At 47.9% G+C, this 26,748-nt stretch overlaps 1 protein-coding gene across 1 annotated transcript in view; it reads left to right on the top strand.

Annotated features, from left to right (window-relative positions):
- STK38L (serine/threonine kinase 38 like) overlaps positions 1–26,748 on the top strand; it is a 339,803-nt gene that overhangs the window by 160,910 nt on the left and 152,145 nt on the right. The window contains exon 8 of the mRNA XM_086920198.1: positions 488–549. Coding sequence (XP_086776324.1) covers positions 488–549 — 62 coding nt within the window. The remainder of the gene's footprint in view (positions 1–487; positions 550–26,748) is intronic.

Here is a 26,748-nt window from a genome sequence, read left to right as displayed (position 1 = left end):
GTAGTGCTCAAGCATTGTAATTGGCTTCAGGGAAATGTCATTGATGCATTACACTTATATGGAAAACAGCTATTGTTCTACAGGTGTGCTAGAATAAGTTTATCTTAGTCAACTTCATGTTTGCAACCGTACCATAGAATATCTGTTTCCCTGAAAATGCAAGCAAAGTTGTTTACTTGACATCACATAGTCCAACCTGCTATGTTCCCGCACTGGCAAAGACTGACAGAATTGAATTTGAACATGAAAGGTGGCTTACTGGATTACAAATACTGGAATGTAACGTTTTCCTAATTTGTTCATTTCTGATTTGCTTTTTTGTTAGCCAATTTGTGGTGGTGAGAGAATGTATAGCCATTGGTTCCATGCTCCAGATACGTATGAGCACATGCTTGCTAGAACCAATGTGCGATTTTTCCTGCTGAGTCAGTCTAACCCAACTTGTGATGGGTAAATGTATTGTTTTATTCTGATTTTCCTTTTACAGCCTTTCAGAATATGAATTCAAAAAGGAAAGCTGAAACATGGAAGAAAAACAGGCGTCAGCTGGTGAGTAATACTAAGAGTTCTTATTTTCCTTAGTTATGTATGTGGATTCTGGTGGTATTTCGTAAGTGTTTTCCTAAATTTGGTACATCGTTTGCTATCATTGTTTATATACCCTATCACCTACCGCACAAAACACAAATAAAAAATTCTGGGTTTCTAACCATTGACCCTATGACCCTATCGCTGCTAGGCCCCCCGTGCTAAGAATTTTTTGGGGCTTCTTGGGGTAGTTTGTGCTTAGGCCCCTGTAACGTTTTGTCCACATAGGTATTCATGCTAAATGTGCGTCCTTTAATTCCAACATCCTGAGGATTTTAAAGGTACCCAGGGTTTGAGGATTTCCCTGGAGGGGACCCAAAACTTAGCCAAAATACAGCGACATTTTTAGAAATTTTAAATGGCGAAAAAGTGCTGCAAAAGTAAGTGTCTGTTTTTTTACCCTGCAAATGGTATCAACAACGGGTTTCTGGTCCTGAAATCACCATCTTACCAGTTTTCAGGGTCAGACAGACATTTGTCAAACCCTAAATTTTCTACACAGTTTTGTCATTTTACTGAGACATAGCCTGTTTTTACTATTTTTTGTGCTTTCAGTCTCCTTCCAGTTAGTTGTAGAAATGGAGGTGAAAGTAATAACGGATCCCGAAAAGCTATACATTTCAGAAAAGTAGACAAAATTCTGAATTTAACAAGGGGTCATTTGTGTAGCTCCAAGGTTTTCCTATAGAAACTAACAGTTGAAATAAAAAAAATATTGGAATTGAAAAAGCAGCTGTTTAGGCCAACATTTTCACCTGTAACTTCATCTAACTAATGCAGATTTTTTGAAGCAATATACCATTGCAACCACTGGATCTTTCTGGTTGTGATGATTTATAGGACTTGTAGGTAGACCAAGAACCCGAGGTACGCAGAGCCAATAACTGAGCTGTGCCTTGCAATGGATTTTCATTATGTACCGGCTATATAGCAATTCATTTGGTTAACTTTAAAGAGTGAAAAATAGGTATCCAGGACATCTATGTATTTCCAAAATGGGAACAAAATATAGAGTTTAGAAGCAGTAGTTATTTGCACATCTCCGAAATGTTGGGTGCCCATACTAGCATGTGAATTAGAGGACAGTTTTCAAAGTGACTTCTTTTTTACACATTGTCTTAATTTTTGGAATGCAGAAATGCAACGAAAGTCAATAGGTAATAACACTTGTTCTACAACTCTGTGTTCCCCTAAGTCTCCCAATAAAAATGGTACCTCACTTGTGTGGGTAGGCCTAGTGCCTGCGGCAGGAAACAGCCCAAAGCGCAATGTGGACATAATACATTTTTCCAGTGAAAACTGACCCTTTTTTTCGTAATGTGCTTATCTGTGGATTTTGGATCCTCGCTCAGCCAACTCCTAGAGAAACCTAGCAAACCTGTACACTATTTAAAACTAGGCATCCAGTGGAATCTAGCATGGGGTGACTTGTGTGGTTCTCACCAAGTTCTGATACCAAGAATCCCTTACAAACCTTAAACTTTGTAAAACCAAAAAAGCACATTTTCTTCACATTCCTGTGATGGAAGGTTCTGGAATTTGCAGAGAGCCACAAATTTCCACCCAGCATTCCCCCAAGTCTACCAATAAAATGGTACCTTACTTGTGTGGGTAGGCCTAGTGCCCGCAAAAGGAAACACCCAAAACATACTGTGGAGACTTCAAAATTATCGAGGGAGTCACCTGGGTATTTGGTCCCGGGCTCAGCGGCCATCTAGGGAAACCTACCAAATCCAAACAATTCTGAAATCTAGACACCTAGGGGAGTCCAGTGAGATACGGTTTGCGTGGATCTCCCAACCTTTTCCTACCCAGAATCCCCCTGCAAACTTCAAATTTAGCTAAACAAAATCACATTCTCTCATATTTCTGTGTGGGATCACCACGCCAGCACACATTTCCCAGTTCCCTGTGTTTCCCTCTGTCTCCCGATAAAAATTATACTTCATTTGAGTGGGTGCCCAATGCAGAGCCATCCTAAAACTTATATGAAAAAAACATAGCGCTTAGAGATCGCTGTGCTATGCCCTCAATCTCTTCGTTTTTGGCCCTTCTCAGTCTTAGGCTATTGGCCCGCCCACACAAGTGAGATATCCTTTTGCTCTGGAGACTGAGGGGAATGCTGGGTGGTAGGAAAGTTGTGCCTGCGCGGTGATCCTACAACGCACCCACGCAAAAATGTGAGAAAAATGTGACCTTGTAAGTAAATTTGAGGTTTGCTGGGCATTCTGCGTAAGAAAACGCTGTGTGATCCGTGCAAGCCACACCTCCAGCCAAGAGTCAGTACACAAACACACACCACCATCCATGCACATCGTCATGGGTCGGGGAGGGGGGGGTAAAAAGACTAAATTATGTTCAAATCTTTGGGGGGGGCAAAAGCCCTTGCCCTAGAGGGCTCTCCCCCCTCCCAGGTGCCTAGAGATTGGATCCACTAGGGAGGGGTACCATTGAAACGGGGAGACTCTCCCCTTTCTAATTATACCTCTCCTGTCATGCTACGTGCTCGGGCTGAGATAGCCCCACAAGCACATAGGAATTGAAACAAACGAGACGATCAGCTCATTTCAGTTTCCTTTCCAATCCAATCCAAAAAAACTTTATTTCGGTCTTTTAGACCATAAAAGATGCATAGCATATACAATTACACGTACATATTAAAAGAAACAGAACATGTTATAAAACACATTGTATAAAATTGGTTAGCAAGAAATACCAGACATGATAATGATTAGAAAACAATTCATAGTTTGAGGAGATTTCAGAATTCAGAAAGATTGTTCATGGCTAAGACGGATCATCATTTCATTGAAAAAAACTAAACCGCCTCGGGAGCTGGGGAAGTTCTTCCCCAGCTCCGAGGCTGTTTAGGGGGAAAGGAAATCCTCTGGTGCCCACACCAGAGGGATTTCCAGCGCCATGTGCTCAGACGGCTTGGAGCAGACCGACTCGCACAAGCACTGTGACGTCGGACGGCTCCCGGCCATCTGAAGCATGGATGGGGTTAAGCAAGATGTTTGTTTTCTGGCATAGCATGTCTGACATGCATATTTGATTTAATGAAGCAATATTTTAGGCGTAATAGTGATCTTCCATACATATTGATTTTCACTGACTGAAGTACTCACATGCTCACTGGTTCTCCGATTCACTCATGGACTCTGCCTGGTTTACATCACCACCAGTGGCTATATATTTTGTTTATGTTAAGACACTGTTTAAGAAACCAAAGCTTGTTTTGTGCACAGCCTGAAGTTCTTTTATCTTATACCTTCTGAATATTACAACACTTTTATTGGTGATCACACCTGCCCATGATATAGTACCTTGTGGAAACTTAATATTTGACTTTTGCCGGATTAAGGATTCTTTCAACTTGCTGCTTTGCTGCATTTTACCGTTGCCTAGAATGTTTGGTTTTGCTATTGCCAGATAGTCATAGCTGCAGAGTGACAAACAGTCAAGTGATAAACTTTCTACCAATGATCATGCTTTATCCTTTTTAACAAGCATCTTTTGGCCTTTTTTGTTTTACTTTTAACATTGTAAGTATTGGCTCAAACACTGCATGCAAATTGCTAACTTCGACTGAACTGAATGAGGTGTTTAAATGGGCGACTTGATCGCTATGAATATTGCATGTGATGATGCCTAACCAATTTCCCTGGTGTGGCACCATGAATTGAAACATGGGCCTTTTGCGATGTCATACTACAGATACTGACTCAGGAGCAAGGATTCTTGTGAACTAGCTATTGTGATAATGACTGACACGAAAACAGTGTCAAATCTTATTTCATTTCAGATTTCAAAGTGTAAGTACATTGTGAAAACTTGATTGATTGTAAACCCTTTATTTCTGCACCAAGTAAATGAAGGGATGGGGGGAGGGCTAAATAAATACAACATTTTAGTGACATTCCTAAATTTCCATAAATTTGTAAAACATGAAAAGACTAATCTGAAACTGTTCTTTCTTGCTGCTGCTTTCTTTTTTTTTATTTTTAAAAGAACTTTATTCGTGAATGTATACTCAACAGAATGGTGTACAGATTTCACATCAGATATGTAATACATCACACTTTTCATTTTTCTCCCACGTTACAGATAGGGGGGACGGAGCCCCGTCCCCCGGTTCGGTCCCATCCGGGTTGGCTTACATCAGGAAATGTCTGTTTCGATCAGGATGCATTCCTAAACCCTCCCTCTCGCTCCCCAACTAACCCACCCCCACCCCACAAACCCCGGTGCTCTCTCTCTCCTTCTGGTTTTGTGCGGTCTCCGCTCCCCCGCGCCAATCGTTCTCTGCCCGGATTATGTAGCAAAAAGTTCTTCCGACCCCCTCCATCCCGTCTCGGCGTCCAGTACCACCCACAGTGTTCTTTCGGGGCTGTTATGTGCTCATATGTCCTGGGTCAGAGGCTGATCCATACCCTCCAGCTCCAACAGCATGACCTCCCAATCTAGTGCCATCGGGGCTTTCCGCCGCCCGCCTTCCTCCTCTTTCCTAAGGGCCACGCATTCTGTTCTACCCCATTTCACCACGTCCGCTCGCCATGTCTTCGCCCGGGGCCCCCTCTGGGATTTCCACCGCATTGTGATGTTCCTAATCGCTAACAAAAGGGCCAGGTCCAGAAACCGTAACTTGGTTTTTAGTGGTTTAGGCCGGGACCCGGCTCCCGTCAGGCAGTACAGCGCACTCTCCTTAACTTGGATCTGGGATATCTCTCGTAGCGTTTGGCACACCTCGGTCCAGTACCCGTTTAGCCGCGGGCATGACCAGAGCATATGTAGGAAGTCCGCTTCGTCCGCCTGACATCCCGGGCACTGGTGGGAAGCGTCGGGGAAAATCTTGTGGATCCGCACCAGGGTGCGGTACACCCTGTGTAGGATCATGGCCTGAATATATTTAAACTTCACATTTCTGGAAACTCTCCTCGGGTGTTCTAGGGCCAATTTCCAAGTCCTATCTGTCAATTCTTCCCCTGTGTCCCTCGACCAAGTAGCCCGCAGCGCGTCAAGGGAGAGTGCAGCATGTGCCCTGACCCCGGTGTACAGCCAGCGCACTAAATGCCCGCCAGCCCCCATGTAGTGTATCAGATGTACCAGTTCATGCTGCTGTGGGTGGGCGCGTTGTGGAACCCATGTTGTCCTGATGTAATGGGAAACAGTGGCGTGTAGCAAATAATGTCTGTCCGATGTCCCCGTTGTATGCACGAAGGTGTGGTGGTCTAACAATTGGTCATCCCCAAAGAAACTGGCCACTCCTTCTATCCCACTCGCCGTCCATTCTCTAAGCGCCAGTCTGGTGAGCCGCCCCTGCGGCGTTGGGATACCCAACAATGGGATATTATCTGCGTAAGGCAGGGCCGTGGACATGTAAGCCAGTGCCTTTTTCCAACATAAAAGGGCAGTGCGGAGCAGTGGGTGGCATCCACGCGGGATCCTACTTCTGGGTAGTAGCAATGCGTGTAATTCACCCCGGTCAAGCCGACCCTTCGTCCAACCTATTTCGTGGATATTCCTCCCGGCCAGCCAGTAGGACAGCCACTGGAGATGGCTTGCATAGAAATAGCCTTGAAAGTCAGGGGCACCCAGGCCCCCTTGGGAGGTACTGAGTTGTAATTTCCGCAGGCTAATCCGCCGTCTGCCCGATCCCCATATTAGGGTGATCAATAAGGATTTAAGGGAATCAAAAGTGCGGCGCGGAATACACAGGGGCAGGTTCACAAAATAATAAAGTAAGTGTGGCAACATGACCATCTTCGCTATCGCTATGCGTCCCATGACCGATAAAGGGAGTGAGGTCCAAAATCCGATACTGCCCCGGAGACCAGTGATGGCCCTAGTAATATTACCATCCAGTTGATCTTCCGGTTTCCTATATATGCGAACGCCCAGGTATTTAAAGCTGGATTGGGCTACCAGGATCTCATAGGTGCCAAACGGCATAGAGGGCAGACCATATTCCTCGCGGAAATAGAATCCCACCGATTTGTCCAGATTAATGGCCAGTCCCGATATTGTTTCAAATCGGCGGAAGGTATCACACAATAGCGTGTGGTCAGCTTCCAGGTCTCGAAGGTATAGTAGCATGTCATCCGCGTAAACGGACAGAAGATGCGACGTCCCCGCCACTGGTATGCCCATCCCCTCCGCGTGTTGTCGAAGAGCAATGGCTAAGGGTTCCAGCACCAGCACGAACAGCAGTGGGGATAGGGGGCAGCCTTGCCTGGTGCCACAATGGATTGTGTATGCGTCCGACATATACCGTCCTGTTCTGGCCCTGGCCGTGGGATTAGTATACATTAACCTGATCCACCGCAGCAGCGGGGCCGGAAACCCGAATCCGCTCAAGGCCTCAAACATAAAGGGCAAGGAGAGCGAATCAAACGCTTGTTTAAGCTCCAACGCAATGCATCCCGCCCGTGGTAGCTCAGGTGGTGACGCAGTCATGATGGCGTGGAGGCGTCTCGTATTGAGGGAAGTGCTGCGCCCTGAGAGGAACCCACATTGGTCAGAGTGTATAAGTGTAGTCAAATGGGGTTGGATACGTAGGGCAATAGCTTTACTCAGAATTTTGTATTCCGTGGCCAGCATGGATAAAGGCCTATAATTTGTCAATTCCAGGGTATCTCTATCCGGCTTTGGAATAGATATCACTATGGCCTGCATGGTCGAGTGCGGCAGGTGACCTTTCTCGAAGGCCTCCTTATAAATTCGTTCAAGGACCGGCACCAGTATGTCAGCGTAAGTAGAATAGAACTCGACAGGTAGTCCGTCCATGCCCGGGGTCTTATTCCTGTTCAAGTATTTAATCGCGGAGCGTATTTCGTGTGGGGCGATGAGGCCCTCCATCGATTTTTGCACCTCTGCCGACAGTCGAGGGAAGGGGAGGTCTCGCATGAAGTCGGTCATGTATGTAGGATTAAGGGCCTCAGTCCGAGCGTATAGCGCCTGTAAGTGATTGTGGAACGCCCAGTTAATGTCCGATTGTGTGTCTGCTAAGTCCCCCTCCCGGGTACGGATTTGGGTAATTACCGGGACGTCCGGTTTATCGCGGATCAAGCGGGCTAATAGCGCCCCAGAGCGGTCCGCCTCCATGTGCTGTCGGTGTAAGTAGGCCTTGTGATCAATAATGCGCAGTGTCTCAAGTGTCTCAGCGTGTACGATATTTTGTTCCTGTGGGGCCTGTTTATTGCCTGGGTCCTCCCCCACCTCCCGTTCCAGCTCTGCCAGGCTGCTCTCTACTTCACACAACTTTCGGTGGATCTCCTGCCTGGCACCCACCAGCTTCCCAATCGCCACTCCCCGCATAACCACCTTCATTGCGTCCCAGGCCACCAAATTAGACTAGGCAGTATCCCAATTAACCTCCCAGTACTGTGTCAGGGTCTCTGAGAGGGCTGCTTTGAACGGGCCATCCTCCAGGTGTTGGGGGTTGAGACGCCATGTAGGAACCGGAGTCTGGATCCTGCCCCAGGATATCGCACATTTAAGGGGCCTGTGATCCGAAAAGGTCTTTGCTAAGTATTCCGGGGAGTTCGTCAGTGGGACCATCGTGTGGGAACATAGGAATCGGTCAATCTGTGTGTGTAGGTCATGTATGGGTGAGTAGAAAGAGTATTCTTTGTGTGTGGGGTGCCTCTCCCGCCAAACATCCTTTAGGTTCCAGCCCTCCACCCAGGACTTGAAAATGTCAGTAAGCTTGGTTGCACTAGCAGCCTGTAGGGGTGGGTGTGATCGGTCGAGGGCCAGATCCAGCACAGCGTTCCAGTCCCCACCCAGCACCCAGGGGATACCTGCCCACAGGGAGAGTGCCCTCCCGACCTTTTGTAGGAATAGTTCCTGTTCAAAGTTCGGGGCGTATATTCTACCCAGGACAATCAGTTGGCCATCCAGGGTCCCTTTAACCAGGATATACCTGCCCTGGTCATCCGCTTGCTCCTCTATCGCATTAAACGGTGTTCCATGGCGCACCCAGATAGTGGCCCCCCTAGAGAACGCTGAATAGGATGTAGAATATAGTCTCCCTCCATTTCTTCCGGAGCTTCTGAGCTTCGGAGGCCGTGAGGTGTGTCTCCTGCAAGAAGGCGATCTGTGTCTGATGTTGAAGGAGATAAGAGCGGACCCTGTGTCGTTTCTGCACCGCCCCCAACCCTCGAACATTCCAGGTGGTGACTGTATACACACTTGATTGGTCAGCCATGATCAGCAGGCGGTAAAAGTAGTGTCAGAGGTGGTCGTGTGTCTAGGACCCCGGGGAGCCGGACCCAGGAGAGAGCACCTATAAAAAGTAGCAACATTATAAAACCAAACTTGGCGCAGCCAGTAAACATAGCCGAGCCCAACCTGAACAATAAAACCATAAGAAACCAAATAGTTGTGCCTACGCCTTGGGGGGGTCGGCCCAGCGCACATGTGTCCATTGCGTAACCAGTCTCAGTCTCCGCTGGCTCAGCAGTGGCCCGGCCAGGCACTTAATGCTATAGGGGAAGTGAAGTGTGATTACAGACAAAGGTGTAAAGTCAATGACAGGTGGCTTCCAGACTCATCCCGAGGCACCCATTATTGTGTCCCCTCGAAGGATGAGGGATGCCTTCAGCCGGGAATCAGTGACCATTCCACGGTCCCCTCTTCCCCCACCCGTACAGCCCAGATCCCAGTCGGGATCCATCTCCCGAGGCCTAATTAAAACAGAAAAGGATACTCTGCAATAACTGCTGCAAAGAAGTAGGTTCAGGATCTCACTCAGGCAGGCAATTGTCCATGAGTTCATCAGCAGCCCTAGGAGTAATCGTAGGAAAAAGCAGCACACTGGTATCTGAGTCTGAGTGTCCAGTGGTATCATCAGAGTCTGTGGTAATTTTCGCCGGGTCCTCCCTGAAGGTGCCGGCAAGTGAGATGGCCTCCTGTCGTTCGTCCCTCTGGTGATTCGGCGATGGGCCCCGCTCCGCATTCCCTTTTCCGGATCCTGACGAGGAGCGGCGGCGTCCTCCGAGTTCCTGTCCCTCACTCCCGCGTCTGAGTCTTGGGATGTTTCCTGACCGCCGTCCAGCCCCATCACTTCTAGCCACTCTTCAGCATCTGCAGGGCTCTCGAAGAAATGCGATTTCCTCCCATAAATGACCTTCAGGCGGGCGGGAAAGAGCAAAGCATATTTCAGTTACGCACTCCGCAGTTTCTTCTTCACCGCCAGGTAGGTTGCCCGCTGTTTTTGCACCATATTCGTGAAGTCCGGATAGAGTGACACCCTCTGGTTCTCAAAGTGGATGGCGGATTTTTCTCGGGCTTTCCTCAGCAGGGTGTCCCTATCCTGATAGTTAAGGATACGGACGATAAGAGGGCGGGGAGGGCGCCCCGGTCGGGGTTGGCCAGTCGGAATCCTATGCGCTCGTTCCACACAGAAGTATGGGGAGAGGCTGTCCGGCGCCACATGCTCTTTTAACCACTGCTCCATGAACCCTTCCGCCCGCGGTTCCTCACATTTTTCCAGCAAGCCCATTACCCTGATGTTATTCCTCCGATTGCGTCCTTCCGCGTCCTCAACCCGTTCCATCAGTGCGTTCACCTGACCCCGGAGGTCCTGGATAGATCGGCCGTGGTCGGCCGCCGTGGGTGTGAGGTCCGCTATCGCCAGACCCTGATCCTTGACTTTATCCGCCAGCTTGCCGTGGTCCGCTTTCAGGAGGGAGAAGTTGGTAGTGAGGGTCCCCAATTGTTGTTCCAGCGCCTGGCGGGAATCACGGATCTCTTGGAGGATTAAGTCCAGTTTGTCCGCCTTTTGAGTGGCCTGTCCGGACTGGTCAATCGAGCCGGGTCCAACTCCACCCGCTCCGGGTCCCGTCGGCCCAGCCAACTCTCCCGGCCCTTCTACGTTCCTCTGGCCCTTCCTGACCATGGTGCGTCCGATCCTCTCTCTGGTCAGACCTGGAGTCGGCCCGGCTCCCGGGTTCAGCAAGGCAGTCTATAGGGCCAGGCTCCCTGTATCTCTGTCGCTGGGGTTTCATACCGGGCCCCCGAGCAGGAAGTGGCCACCAGCAACGTCAGCCAGCTCCCACCGGGTCGAGTCGAGTAGGGTCCAGCTCCTCCCAGGAGCCCACCAGACAGCAATCTGCACCTCCGCCAGGCCCCCCCCAGCAATCGGCCAGTTCTACAAGCAGGAGTCTTAACCTGTCCCGGCCCCCTCGTGTGCAGGCCCTCGACGTATGTGAAAGCACTGCCTCAGTTCTATTGCTTGCTTCCCGGACCGTCCTCTGGCAGCCGGAGGTCAAAGTGGGGGGTGGGGGGGGGGGGGGAAGAGCAGCCAGCGAATGCGGGGTAATTCTGCACCGGGTCCCCGATGATCCGTGCTTCACGAGGGCTCAGCCGTCGCCACAAGGCCTCCTCTCGGTCGGTCCCTACAAAAATGGCGGCTCTCCCTATCCTGGGGCCTCGCCTGGGCTCCGGGGGTCCGGCTCCTCTCCCCCCGTCTCCCTCACCGTGGGTTAGCAGTTCCTCCGCGTCTCAGCGCCGTCCGCGAAGGAGTATGTATCAAGCTCTAGCCCTCGGCAGGGCTCCGGCTCTGCCCTCCAATCCGGGCTCTCGCCCTCCAGCCTTTTCCCGGGGTCCGGTGTGCCGTGTCCGGATCTCAGCAGCACCCTGCCTCCTGGCTTTCCAGGCCCTGTAACGCGGTCACCAGCGCGTCCCGCAGAGGGCTTTCTCCTACGTTTGCCTCCGCCGCTGCTCGGCGGCCCGTGCTCCGGGTACTGTGCCGCCTCGGGTCTTGCAGATGGTCTCCGACAGTCCGTATATCTCGGATCAGGCCCGGCCGGGCACGGAGCTCTAGCGGAGACCGTCCGCCATCGTGGCTGTTCGGCCACGCCCCCCCTTGCTGCTGCTTTCTAATATTTATTTATTAAGGAGTTTTATATACCGCTGGCCAGACCCGAGGGTATCGGAGCGCTTTACAACAGTTATAATGCCGGAATCCCAAAATAAGGCATAGGTATACATGTTGGTTCGGAAGTCCTGGCGTGTGGTGCAACATTGGGGCATGAAAGCCAGTATGAAATCAAAAGTTCTCTCACTTCATTCTTCGGATAGCATTTCAGCTTTTGCTAGTGCATGGATGTGTATGTATTAACATTGACAAGGTTTCTTTCCCTTTCAGTGGGGTTTAACCAGTGTTTATAGGTTTTAACTGGAAATAAGAAAGCCTTCTGAAATCTATAGATGGCCAGTACTGCCAATTTGAATTTGTTTATTTTACAATATGACTCAATCCGTTTTTTTCTAGCTACTTGTGCACTAGCGATGGAGTGGAACCTGTTGACTTCATATAGTCCTCCTGAGAATTGACTTCTGTCTCCATAACCTATTAACATTTTTCACCTGTTGTCTTTAGACCAATTTGAATATTGAAATGCTGAGACACAATGAGATGGCATATATTTGTAACCCCGGAACTGTATACATTTTGCAGCAAGTTATTACGTTCAAAATAGCTATGTGGGTGGAATATTCTGTTTATGAATACTGACCACTATAAATTATGTTCCTGCTCTGTAATGCATAGTCTTTATATGATTGAACTTTTCCTCTGCTGCCAGACAAGTGATTATTATTGCTTTCGCTTTTGAAATTACCTTGTGGTTTGCAAAGCCTGCCTTTTAGTTGCTCTAATCTCAACTTCAGTGCTATCATGAATGCACTAATTGTTAGAGCTGTAATGTGAATATTGAAGTACGCATCCGAGTAGTTAAAGATTTATTAAAGGTTTAAAGTTGTATGATTTTTATTTGCGTTGCTGTTCAAAGGCTGATACTTGACCATGCTCTAGTGGCGTTTATATGGAAACAGGCCAATTTGCTTAGCAGTGTCATACTCTGTAAGGGTTAATGCACATTTTTAGGTCTCGCTGAAGCCATCCCGTTAGGGGTGCTTTGGCGAGATTAAAGTAAGGGCTTTCAAAAGTACACCCAAAATGCAGACTGGGTACAGTGTATGTGAGCATAACCACGTGCATTGTGCACAGCTTCCATTTGCCACCAGACACTTCGTGCGTGCACTCCGCCTCTGCTGCCACACACATTCAGCTCACCAAGCTGCACACCACCTCACCCCCCATATGCTCGCTCGCCAATGTCCCTCCCACCCTTCCTTGGATTTCTGCCGCGAGTACTCACAGGCTCCTCTCCGCCCCTTCCTTTAATGGCCCTCCCCCTCCCCCAGCACAGAGCGCGTATCGCTTGTTTCACCTCTCTTTACCCCGCGTTCATCCCCGCTCCCCTACTTTCCTTTCCTTCCTTCTCGGGTCGTTCGCTTCCTCAGTCCAGCTCCCTGTTTTTCCCCACATGTTCCATTTGTCCGCGTCAGGCGGTGTTTTTCTTTTTACACCCATCCTTCTTCCCTCGTGCCCCCCCTTCTTGTTCTTCGTTACTTTCCTCCTATCGGTCCTCCGTCCTCCCACAGACTCTTAATCTATTTTCACTTCGCAATCCTTCTCTATTTTTTTGTACGACCTCTTCCCCATGTTCCTTCATCACAACGTCTCACTTTCTGTTTTCTTTTCCCCCCGTACAGTTTTGTCTTCTCCCTTCAATTCTTTTAATCAGGACACCCTCTCTCCCCTGCCCCTCACTTAGTCCTCACACCTCCATTTCCCCCTTTCATGCCTGTTTTCTCCATCCCCTTGCCTCGTCCGTCTTGCTGCTACAGGTGTGATCTGCACTCTTCTCCCTTTAATCCTTTTCATCAGCTCCCCCTCTATCCCTGGCCCCTCTCCCTCAGCCCTCACCCCTCCCATTTAAAACCCTTTCAAGCCTTTGTTTCTCCCCTTACCTCGTCTCTTGTGTGTGATCTGTTCCCGCTGTGGCCGCCCCCGGTCCGCCCTTAGGCTTTCCCTACCACAGCCTGTCCCTCGGAGCTCACCTGTCCCTCGCAGTGCAACCACGAGTGAGGGACTGGCCTATGGGGTGGGGAGGATCCGGGGTGCTTCCAGACAGAAGCTGCGGGGAAAGTTACATTTGTGAACCATTTGGATTCATATTTGTTTTGTTTTTTAAAAGCAACATTAGTTATATTTCAAGAGGTAGACTGCTTCGGTTGCTGCCCCCTACCTCCTAAACTGGCAGACTTGGGGGTGGGGGGCATTGCCATGGACTCTGCTCGGTGGAGGGGCCTCAAGGCGGAAGGGTGTGAGCAGAACACAGACCTACCCAAGCGTTGAGCATTAATAAAGGATTAAAGCCCGTTTTAGGTTAAGCTGTGACGGCTGCTAATGGCTGGGCATTAACTGTAGTACTCTCAGCACAGCACCCCCTACCCAAACACAGCCGTGAACTTTAACATAACGAATGCTGCATTCACTAAAAGTACCCCGTTCACTCCACAGAAACAAACAACTCCCTGAAATCCAGAAACACACTGAAAACACAGATAGACAAAGAGCAAGCAGAGCGCTGTAATCACTCGGACCTCAACTTTTCACTTACATTTCAAAGCGAACACAGCAGCACACGGGCCACACCCAGTGCTTATTTTGAGCCGGTGCTTGGCACGGCACCTGCACTTAATTGGTTTCCGGTGCTTAATTGGTTTCCGGTGCTGAGAGATGGCAAAATACCGGTTTATGAATACAGTATGCATGCAAATTAAATTACTAATGCCTGCCTCCCCAGCCAATATCGCCCTCACTCTATCTATGTATCACCCTCACTCTATCTATGTATCACCCTCACTCTATCTATGTATCGCCCTCACTATCTATGTATCGCCCTCACTATCAAGCCTTTTTGAAAAATAAAACATGTTTCAGGGAGGAAAGGGTACTCTATTTTCACCCAGCAAGCATTACCCCACGAATTGGAGTTTGGATTTTTTATCTCGGATTGAAAAACTGAAAAAACTATTTACATGTAGTGTCTACTTTTTTAGGTCTCGCTGAGCCAACGCGCACACACAACCAAACACAGACACAACACCCCCACAGACACAACACCCCCACAGACACAACACCCCCACAGACACAACACCCCCACAGACACAACACCCCCACAGACACAACACCCCCACAGACACAACACCCCCACAGACACAACACCCCCACACACAAAACACCCACACACAAAACCCCCCCCACACACAAAACCCCCCCCACACACACACAACCCCCACACACACACAACCCCACAACCACACACACAACCACACACACACACAACCACACTCATACAACCACACACAACCCCACAACCACACACACAACCCCAAACACACAATCCCACACACACAATCCCACACACACAATCCCACATACACAAACAACCACACACACACACAACCACACCCACACAACCACACACACAACCCACACAGCCACACACACAACCCACACAACCACACACACAACCGCAAACACAACACACACAACCGCAAACACAACACACACAACCCCAAACACAACACACACACAACCCCAAACACAACACACACAACCCCAAACACAACACACACGCAACCACACACACAACCTCACACACACAACCACGCACACAACCACACGAGGCACAGCCACACACATACACAACCCCACAACCACAACACACACACACAACCACACACAACCCCAAACACACACAACCACATACACACAACCACATACACACAACCCCAAACACACAACCACACACACAACCACACACACACACACAACACACAACCCCAAACACAACATGCACAGCCACACACACAACCCCAAACACAACACACACAGCCACACACACCACATACACCACACACACAAACAACACAGCCACACACACACACACAACCCCCCACACACAACCACACTCAACCACACACACACAACCACTCAACCATACACACTCAACCACACACTCAACCACACACTCAACCATACACACTCAACCACACACTCAACCACACACTCAACCACACACTCAACCACACACTCAACCACACACTCAACCCCACACTCAACCACACATTCAACCACACATTCAACCACACATTCAACCACACACGCAACCACACGCAACCACACACAACCACACACAACCACACACAACCACACACAACCCCAAACACAACCACACACAACCCCAAACACAACACACACAACCCCAAACACAACACACACAACCCCAAACACAACACACAGCCACACACACACAGCCACACACACACAACCCCACACACACAACCACACACACACAACCACACACACACAACCACATACACAACCCCAAACACAACACACAAAACCACACAACACACACGCAACCACACACAACCAAACTATCTATCGCCCTCACTCTATCTATCGCCCTCACTCTATCCATCTATCGCCCTCACTCTGTCTATCGCCCTCACTCTATCCATCTATCGCCCTCACTCTGTCTATCGCCCTCACTCTGTCTATCGCCCTCACTCTGTCTATCGCCCTCACTCTGTCTATCGCCCTCACTCTGTCTATCGCCCTCACTCTGTCTATCGCCCTCACTCTGTCTATCGCCCTCACTCTGTCTATCGCCCTCACTCTGTCTATCGCCCTCACTCTGTCTATCGCCCTCACTCTGTCTATCGCCCTCACTCTGTCTATCGCCCTCACTCTATCTATCGCCCTCACTCTATCTATCGCCCTCCCTCTATCTATCTATCGCTCTCACTCTATCTATCCTGTTTTAGGTTAAGCTGTGACGGCTGCTAATGGCTGGGCATTAACTGTAGTACTCTCAGCACAGCACCCCTACCCAAACACAGCCGTGAACTTTAATATAAAGAATGCTGCCTTCACTTAAAGTACCCCGTTCACTCCACAGAAACAAACTCCTCCCCGGAATCCAGAAACATACTGAAAACACAGATGGACAAAGAGCAAGCAGAGCGCTGTAATCACTCGGACCTCAACTTTTCACTTCCATTTCAAAGCGAACACAGCAGCACACGGGCCACACCCAGTGCTTATTTTGAGCCGGTGCTTGGCACGGCACCTGCACTTAATTGGTTTCCGGTGCTTAATTGGTTTCTGGTGCTGAGAGATAGCAAAATGCTGGTTTATGAATACAGTATGCATACAAATTAAATTACTAATGCCTGCCTCCCCAGCCAATATCGCCCTCACTATATCTATGTATCGCCCTCACTCTATCTATGTATCGTCCTCACTCTATCTGTCTATCGCCCTCACTCTATCTGTCTATCGCCCTCACTCTGTCTATCGCCCTCACTCTGTCTATCGCCCTCACTCTGTCTATCGCCCTCACTCTGTCTATCGCCCTCACTCTGTCTATCGCCCTCACTCTATCTGTCTATCGCCCTCACTCTATCTGTCTATCGCCCTCACTCTATCTATGTATCGCCCTCACTATCTATGTATCGCCCTCACTATCTGTGTATCGCCCTCACTATCTATGTATCGCCCTCACTATCTATGTATCGCCCTCACTATCTATGTATCGCCCTCACTATCTATGTATCGCCCTCACTATCTATGTATCGCCCTCACTATCTATGTATCGCCCTCACTATCTATGTATCGCCCTCACTATCTATGTATCGCCCTCACTCTATCTATGTATCGTCCTCACTCTATCTGTCTATCGCCCTCACTCTATCTGTCTATCGCCCTCACTCTATCTGTCTATCGCCCTCACTCTATCTGTCTATCGCCCTCACTCTATCTGTCTATCGCCCTCACTCTATCTGTCTATCGCCCTCACTCTATCTGTCTATCGCCCTCACTCTATCTGTCTATCGCCCTCGCTCTATCTATGTATCGCCCTCGCTCCATCTATGTATCGCCCTCGCTCCATCTATGTATCGCCCTCACTCCATCTATGTATCGCCCTCACTCCATCTATGTATCGCCCTCACTCCATCTATGTATCGCCCTCACTCCATCTATGTATCTCCCTCAACCTATGTATCGCCCTCACTCTATCTGTCGCACTCATTCTATCTATCGCATCACCACAGCATCTCTCAGCACCACTACAGCATCACTCGTCGCCACCACAACATCACTCAGCGCCACCACAGCATCAATCTGTGCAACCATTCAACAACTGGTTCAAATATGTTCTCTCAATGTATCAAGCTTTATTACAAATGTCACAAAAAAAATTATATTTCACTTCTGTTCTTGAATTTTCGTCACAATAAAATGCACTGAACATAATCTTCACAAAAGTTATTTACAAAAGTTTAAGCTATTGCCATTATACATTGCAATAAATGTTATTTAAGTATTAATTAAAAAAAATTAAAAGCCATTGTTATTTGTAATATCAATACATGTAAGTCACGTAAATACAACACATTTTGCATTACAAATGCTATAGGTGTCACATTTGCGAAACTATTGGCATTGTAAATGACAAAGCTATTAATTTCTCTATTTTCAAAAGCAACACATAAATAAAAAAATTGTCATTTACAATACCAATAGCTCAAACATTCCTAATGCGAGACCTATTGCATTGCAAATGCTTGTTATACAAATGTTTCTTATATAGAGCTGTCCATCTTCATACCTGTTAAATGGGGACCCGCGGTTGCAATCTTGGGGCAGTAAATTATTACTTAACGGTATCTGGTCTGTAGGTAACACTTTGATAACTATATTTTTCACTTTTTAAACTTGACTCGTTTTAGTTGAGGGGCAGCTGTCGAGGCTTATTCTGCAAGGTGGTAGAGGTTAGAGTCAGATGCATCATGACGCAGTGAACAATACTCAATAACTTCTACGTCCAGTAGCTGCTAGGCAATAGATTGTCTTAGACGTGGTCAAAGTTAGATTATTGCTGTATTCTTTGGTTGAGTCTGGTATATTTGTTGTGCAGAGATGCTTTCCGTAAAGAGTTTAGATTTTTGCAAAGGGTGTTAAGGCGGAGGCCCTGGCTTTTTTGTACGGCAAGGCAACAAATTCAACCCATCTGCAAAGTTACCTGTAGTGCTTCAAATCCATTTGTGTCCAGCTCAGATTTTGATGCCAAAACTAAAGGCTCCAGTGTGTGCTTTATGACATTTCTGATTTGGAGGGAAACTCACTGACATCGGCATCCTGCCTTGCATGGCCTGAGGATTCTGAGAACCATCAAAACAACGCAGTCCCAATGTAAATACAGTGTTACAACTTTTACTGGTGTCACCTGCACCTGATTCACAGTTTTTTGGAACTAGCCAGAAATAATGCCTAGGTCCAAATCTCTGTTGTGAGAGAGATTTTGCCGTTTCTGTTCCTGGTTCTTTGCTGAGGCACAGATTGCATGTCTGTTCCTTCGGAAGGAGACAGACGCTGTTTGGATTTTTTAATAGAAAAATATAGCAGCAATTGGTTACAAGGTATTTTGCACAGGATGCAGATCCTCAAAAATAATATAGCATTACTTCAGATGTTTGCATTGCTAAAATATATTGTGCTTGTAGTTTGTTCAAATGTCCATGCTATCCAAAGCTAGCAATTGAGCAATCGTTTACAATGTTGTTTTCACTGACCACCAAACATGTCTTGATAAATAAAAATCTAATGAATAGAAATGGGGGGGGGGGGTGAGGAGGGTGAATGAAAGCTATACAGGTTTTAATAAATGAACTAAAAAATCCGGATTTTAGTGCTAAGAGACATATGCATTGCCCCAAATACTGCATTATCCAAAGTGCCAAGTGATTCTCATGACCTTTTGTTATGTAGATGCCGTCAGTTTGTCGAATATCATCAAATGGAAAGTTCTTCAGTTTGTGGGAAACCGCAAAACTGCGCCCATCCAGTTTTCCCACACTTCTGCCAATAAAATCCATACTTCACATGTGTGGGTGGGCCTCTCATAACGAACATCCCAAAATCTGTGGCTAAGTGCAATTAATATAGCGTCATAATGTACTTCATGGTGTCACAATTTTGGTCTGTTCCTGTCCCATGCAATAGACCCTCCCACATATGTGGGGCTTAATTTTCATTATTTAATTACGTTTGAAACATTGGATACTGGGGCTTTATAACCAACATTTTCCAGTCACAAAAAAAGTGAAGTATTTGCTTTTTTTTTTTACCCATACTTTGACCATAGCCATGGATTCTGGTTAATAAAACCTGATTCATGCTGGTCCTATCAATGGGGATTTCTTTCTCTCTAGTTAGGTTTCGCCTGGTCGAAGGTTGCGCACTGCGCAGCTTTTCGGCGCAGGCGAAATCTTATGTTAGAACAGAGTGGGCTTGGGATTACGCCCTCTGTTCCATTGGCTAGCTCCATAAATGGAGGCTAGCCATTGGAACAGAGATCTGTCCGTCATGGCCGGACCAGATTCGTGGGCGTTTCCGAGATTTCTTCCCTCTCCGCCTCTGCGATGTCGTCATTGCGGCGGTGGGCGTTTCCTTTTTTTTTTTTTTTTCGCCATGTTTTTCTCATTTGGAATTGAGGAGTCGGCTGGAGCGCCGGAGGAAGTACAGGTGAGTGCTTGCTGTTTAGGCTTTTTTACTTTCACGGGGAAGTATCCCGGTTTCCTGCATCGATAAAGCGGGACTGCTGCATAGGACATTCCCACCATGCCCACGGCCGCTGCTGCAGTATAAGTTAGAACAGTTTTATTTCGGCTCTTCCACTCCCGCTCCTGGCCACGGGTGAATGGGTTCCGTCCCTGCAAACCTCGCACCGGATGCCATCGACACAGAAAGCCATGCAGCCTCCCTGTGTGTAAAGGGTCAGATCTGACAAACGTCTTCAAACACGGCCTACGGAAACTACACAGGCCTCCAATCCCACCAAGAAACTGCATCGTCCACATCCCCGAACGGAGGGCGGGGGGAGAATTGAGGCCGGAAAATAGCTATAACCACAAAAGTCCAAGAGAAACTGTCACCTTCGCAACATTGCCGGCGCCGCCATGTTCAAATTATTAGACATCACAGAAAAAAACGTCAGTGGCCTGGAGTAAAACACTAAAGCGCGCAGGTTTTGTTTCTTTGTACGTGAGCACGGGTAATAATTGTAGCAACCCGTTAAGAGAATTAGGAACTGCCTAATCACGGCATATTTTTTCTCTTTGCATAGGTAATCCTTTTTCTAGCACCGATGATGCCCTATCAAGTTGTTCTGATTCTTCTTTTTAAGTGCAAGCTACCGTTTCTCTACACTAAACATGTCCGCCACTCGCACGCGCTGTCCACTTAATATGGGCGCCAATAGGTCATGAAAATTCGCATTAATATATTCCATGTTTCGGTCTAGTGTTATAGCTGTTTGTGTTGTGAAACTTTGTAGCACACACAGGTTGTCAGTTTATGATTGAGGGTGCAGAACGCAGTGCGAGACCAGGTAAGCTTTGTATTTGAGAATGTTTAAGTGTGGTGCGTGAAAGGCGCTGCACCAAGGCTTGGGCACGGCAACAGCGGTCACCCAGAAGCGTTTAGACACAATTCATCACCTCGTTCAGTTATGGTCCAAACCCTGCTACCGGCCATTGTCATTATCATTCCATTCACCATCGAGCAGCCTCAGCCAGGGAATCATCCTTCGTCTTCTCCCTACCCGCCAACCCCTTCCCCATCTATCATATTGTTTCTTTGAAAAACAAATGCTGCCTTGAAACTGACTGTTGTATTTTGAAACTCCGCTCCCTAATTACATGTTATGAGAAACACATTGGTAGCAGTAGTTCCCTGTCATAAACATAAATAAGAAACGTTTCCTCGCAAAGGCTGCTCATGGAAAAATGAAACAAAACTAACTTTGAAGAGCCATCAATACACAAGAAATATATATATGTAAATATATGGGGTTTTTTTAGGTCTCGCCTAAGACAGCATAGGTCAACAAATATGTTTGTGCCACAGTTGATCGGAATAAGGCAATGTTCCTTCTGCCAGCTGGTTGCGCACCGACATACAAACAAGGCGCAAACTGTTTGTAGATCTACTCGAACTATGGAGAGGGGATGTGTCAAAGCTGAAACCAAATTGAACACCAACCGATTTAAGTCAGCATGGAGACGAAAATAGGACTATCAAACCGGTGTGACTGCTCCAATGCCCCCGTCCATTTGGAACCAAGGCAACCTTAACAAAGGGCTTTACTTTCCTAACTTTGAAATATATAGTTGAGTTACTTCTTCTAGAATCACTTTTTTCTTCGCTCTTTTCAGAGACCTTTGCGAAGCATTTTTTTTAACTAACCGATACAAAATTAAAATATCCACATTTAGATATTGAAATTAAAATAAACATACTCTTGGTTTTCTATAGTCCTGTTCGGACTTTTGTGTCTATAGATAAAGATTGTTGACAAAGTTCCCTTAAAACATGGCCGCTCTTTCAATGAAACGGGATACGTTCAAGTTGTCCCTCTTCAGTTTCTATCTCAGACACAGTTTCCCACATGAAACAAGACAGGGATATGTGCTGGGTTGACTGACCTTTGGTTACCAGTCGTACATAGCTTCTATTAATCTGAACCAATCCGAGCTGTGCATGAGGAGGTCGACTATTATTTGATTGGCGGAGACCGCAATTGGCCGCTGTGATTAGTTACGAAGCCTGAGGCACATGAGAGGCTCTGCTGTCAGGGCACTGTTGTTGGGGAAGCTGTGTGCTCTCCGGACGGTCACTGGGAGATGAGTGACGGCAAAATAACTGGCAAACGTCGTAGATGGCGTGGTTAGCTCCTCCCGTGAGTAAAAGGCGAGGCTCGGCAGGTGCAAACACGGCGGCCTTGGTTTGTGTAATTCAAACTCCTGGTGCCTGAGCCTCTCACTTCCACTGGGCAGTCACTGCTCTGTGATGCTTCATCTTGCGTAGGTTAATTTCGAAGGTTTCAAGCGCTGCGTTTCCACACTGTTAATTATGAATTCAATTATTCCGAACCTGAGCTGCATGCCCAAATTGAACGTTTAATAATAGTGTTTTTGATTGATGGATATTGTACATTTTAACAGCTGTGGCTCTGGGTGTGTGGGTGTGTGTGGCTCTGCGTGTGTGGGTGGCTCTGGTTGTGTGGGTGTGTGGGTGGCTCTGGGTGTGTGGGTGTGTGTGTGGCTCTGGGTGTGTGTGTGTGTGTGGCTCTGGGTGTGTGTGTGTGGCTCTGGGTGTGTGGGTGTGGCTCTGGGTGGGTGTGTGTGTAGCTCTGGGTGTGTGTGTTTGTGGCTCTGGGTGTGGGTGTGTGTGGCTCTTAGTGTGTGTGTGTGTGTGTGTGTGGCTCTGAGTGTGTGTGTGTATGTGGCTCTGGGTGTGTGTGTGTGTATGTGGCTCTGGGTGTGTGTGTGTGGCTCTGGGTGAGTGTATGGCTCTGGGTGTGTGTATGGCTCTGGGTTTGTGTGTGTGTGTGGCTCTGGGTGTGCGTGTGGCTCTGGGTGTGCGTGTGTGTGTGTGTGTGTGTGTGTGTGTGTGTGTGTGTGTGTGTGTGTGTGTGTGTGTGTGTGGTAGTAATTGCTGTCTGCTGAGCTCGTCCGTAGGGTACAATAGGTCTCACATTTGCGAGAGATTAAGCTAATGGCAATGTAAATGACAATGCCATTTATTTATCTGTTTTCAAAACCGACACATAAATACAAAATGTGTCATTTACAATGCCAATAGCTCTAACTTTTCCAAAGGCGAAACCATTGCATTGTAAATGCTTGTTTTTAGAAATGTCTGGGGTTGGTAGATTCTCCTTAGTCCCATCCACCACTGGCTCAAATACTGCAGGGATCCACCATGGAATCTTTCCCCATAAAAACATGCTTTGTTGTCTTGTCAGTGGATCCCTGCTTAAGCATGTATGAAATCTGCCTTATCTGGTAGAGGACCACATCTGGGTCGGGCTTGGCTGTTATTGTTTCTTGTTTGAAGAATACTAAAGGAAAGTACTGTGGTTTAGATAAAAAATGCTGCAACCTGGCAAATGTTTTATTCAACGCATTGTTCCCTTCCAAAAAATTAGAGCTAGGGCAGTCTGTCACCTAGCGATAGAAATCCTCATGGTGTGTTATATATAGATGTTGAAAATATATGGTTATGGTAGGTTTCCATACATTCCAGAGGAACAAAGGACAGATAATCTAGGCTGGCATTTCACTTTCAATTGCTTTGCAAATTCCCAAATGTAGTGTACCCAGTTAATTACCTGTGGGTACCCTGAACACATGCATATCTGGTACCAACATGATTGGGAGCCCCAGAGAAAGTAAGCTAGGCAACAAGTGGTAGCGGAGATATATGTTCTTGCATGAGGAAGACTAGATGGAATTACCACGTTTTAAAAAAAATGCTAAAAACTGGACAAACGCCATGTTCAGCATCTTCTACCAGCAAGAGCAAAGAAGGTTTGACTTGCACCAGCAGATTGATTTTGTATGTCATACAGTATTAGAAAATGTATAGTTTTATATTTTCCATACTGTCCGGAGTTTGCTATGTTTTATCGTTTGCATGCTGTGTAAGACATTCAAATGGCTCCCCCACAGCTCAAGATGCATTATCTGCCAGGCCCTCCTTTCTAGCAGACTAGTCTACTGCAGTGCTGTCTATGCAGTGCTCGTAGATCACCTCCTCCAACGAATACAGACCATACAGAACGCCACAGCCAGACTTGTGCTGGACTTTCCTAGACAGTCCCTCATCACCCCCTACCTCAGGGAATTCCTCAGGCTCATTGTATAGAAAACATTCCAGTTTAAGCTCCTGACCCATGCATGCAAGGCCCAACACAACTGCGCAGTCCCCTACTTGAACCACCGCCTGAACTTCCATCAGCCCACCAGATGCCTCGGCTCAGCATCCTTTTCTCCAACCCTCACCCCCTCCCCATCTAACATAGCAGATGCTGAGGTCACGCCTTCTCCTACCTAGCAGAGAAGGTATGGAACACGCTAACCTTTTATCTATGGACCTCCTCATCTCGTCCAGAGTTCTGAAAGTCCCTGAAGATCCGGCTATTCGTCTAATCAACTGAACCCTGCCTGCGGCTGCATACCATCACTGGTGACCAGAAGCGCTTTACAAATCTGTTGATTGATTTATTGGTATCAAATGAACAATGAGCCATGAACCGAGTCTGCCACAATTTCATGGTCTGCACTAACATTACATAATTGATGGTGAAAACTACATTCTGTCCATATCCGAAATGCAGCAAAATATTAGGAAAATGTGTTAAATATTAAAATACCTCCAAATTTTTCATTATATGTTAAGACTGCAATAGCATAGGAATTCGTCTCCATGCATAGCCCTGAATGAGCAGAAAGAAACTCAGTTTGTATGGTTCCACATAGGGATCAGAGAAGTGCATGTGTTCGGACATCCTAATGCTGGATTTTTTTTCCTTCTCTTTTTTTTCTTTATCTCTTTTTTCCTTCAAACTGCACACTCCTGCTGGCAGTGGAAGATTAAAATCTTGAGATGAGAAAAGACGTTGGCTGTCTTTAAGCTATAGACACCTGGTTTGCCACCAGATAATGTACCCCATCCCATTGACTGACTGCCCTCCTCACAATGCTAACACTATACATGATACATGATGTCGTTTGTGCTTCGCCTCAGAGGGAGAGAGTTGGTGACTGCGGGGATTGCCGGATTTTGGGCATTCAAGGACGTTGCATCTCGTGGCCCCCGCTACGCGGGAGCCGCTCGTGGTGGCAAGACTGAAAGTGCTCGGGGGCTGCTGAACTGGGAGAGGGCACCGGAGCTGGAGTAGGCGCTCACCTCACTGCCTCACCGCGGGACTGCGAGAACCAGCGTGCAGTGCGGCTTGTGATCTGCCGCAGCTGGTCCTCTTCCCGCCCCCACCTTCCGCTATTTAGACTCCTCCCTATCCGCGGGCGCGCGCCGGGGAAAGTCCTGGCCAAAGGTTGGCCCGTTCTAGCCCATTACAGACCGTGCAGGACCGGACCGGGCCATCCCTCTTGATTCTGATTTTCTTGAGGATACTTACCTGATTGGGTGTTGAGGACCTGTGTAGCCGTGAACTATGGAGGGCCGTGAGACAAGGAGTAAGGCCACGTCATCAAGTACTATGGTTGCAGGTACATTGGACAGTTTCTTGATTAGAGCGAACTCTATACTGTCGAATGAACTTTCTGTGGTTGAGAAATGCCTTTCCCAAGGTATTGACAGTGTCAGAAGATCCTCCCTGGGTCTCATAGCTAGTGCTAAAACGCCGGAGGGGGGTCCCTCCACTGCCTTATTGGACAGTATCGACCAGACTATTACAGCTGTCCTCCAAGACCTCGGGAACAGCCCAGGAGCGGCTACGGCTTCCCTGTCAACTGTCCCTGAGGTGGTAGTACTATCACCTACTGCTGGTACTGCTAACCGTGGGCTACCAGTGGATGGGTTGGATCTAGCAAGCAGACAGTCACAGGGAGAGAGGGAAGGGGCTGTCCCAAAGAGGAAACGTGGCGCCCAGGCGAGGGGTGGGAAAAAGGCGAAAATAGACAAGGACACAGAAGCTAATTATCCCACGAGTCAAGCTGAAAATAGGGAAGCTCCCCCTGTAATCAATGCTGCCACAAACCTAACTCCCCAGGTCTCTGTAACAGCTCAGCCCACTGCATTTAGATTTGGGGACTCGTTGCAGGCAGGGGGTGACCACTTGATCCTTGCCATGGGCACCACCCTGAAATCTTTGCTTAACCCTCTGGTGGACAGACTTAACTCTATTGAATGTAGGCTTCAAACCATTGAACTTTCCACCGGGGAGATGATGAATCATCTTAAATCAGTCCCAACTGTACACAAGGACCATGATAATGGCGCCGGGGGGGTACCTTTAGTTCCCTCTCCCCCCTCTTCCACTAACTTGTCTCCAGTAATCATCCCCGTGTTGGCCCAGGCACCTGCGGGCGGGGCCAGAGATAATCCCTCCAGAAGCAGTGGCATGGGTCGGGAGATTGCCGAGCGGCCCACTGCGGAGGGGGGCCATGCAAGGTGGAGCAAGGTAGTCAACCTGCCCCCGGAGGCGGCACCCCTAGTAGTGGTATTAACTGGTGTCCCTGAGCTCAGTGGCTCTATTCCTGAATCGTTCTCTTCCCTAAAAAATAAAGTGGTTGGCTGATTGAACACCCATAGACCCCTTCCACCGCATCAGGCAGCCGAAGTTGTCATGGTCAGAAGGGTCCCATGGGTGGGGTCAAACAATTAAAAATATTAACGGGGACTGCGTCCTGGTTAGTTTCTCACAT

Source organism: Lissotriton vulgaris, chromosome 1_1 (genome assembly GCF_964263255.1).
Source record: "Lissotriton vulgaris chromosome 1_1, aLisVul1.2, whole genome shotgun sequence".
Classification (NCBI taxonomy): Eukaryota; Metazoa; Chordata; class Amphibia; order Caudata; family Salamandridae; genus Lissotriton; species Lissotriton vulgaris.
This window is presented reverse-complemented; position numbering and strand designations above follow the sequence as displayed.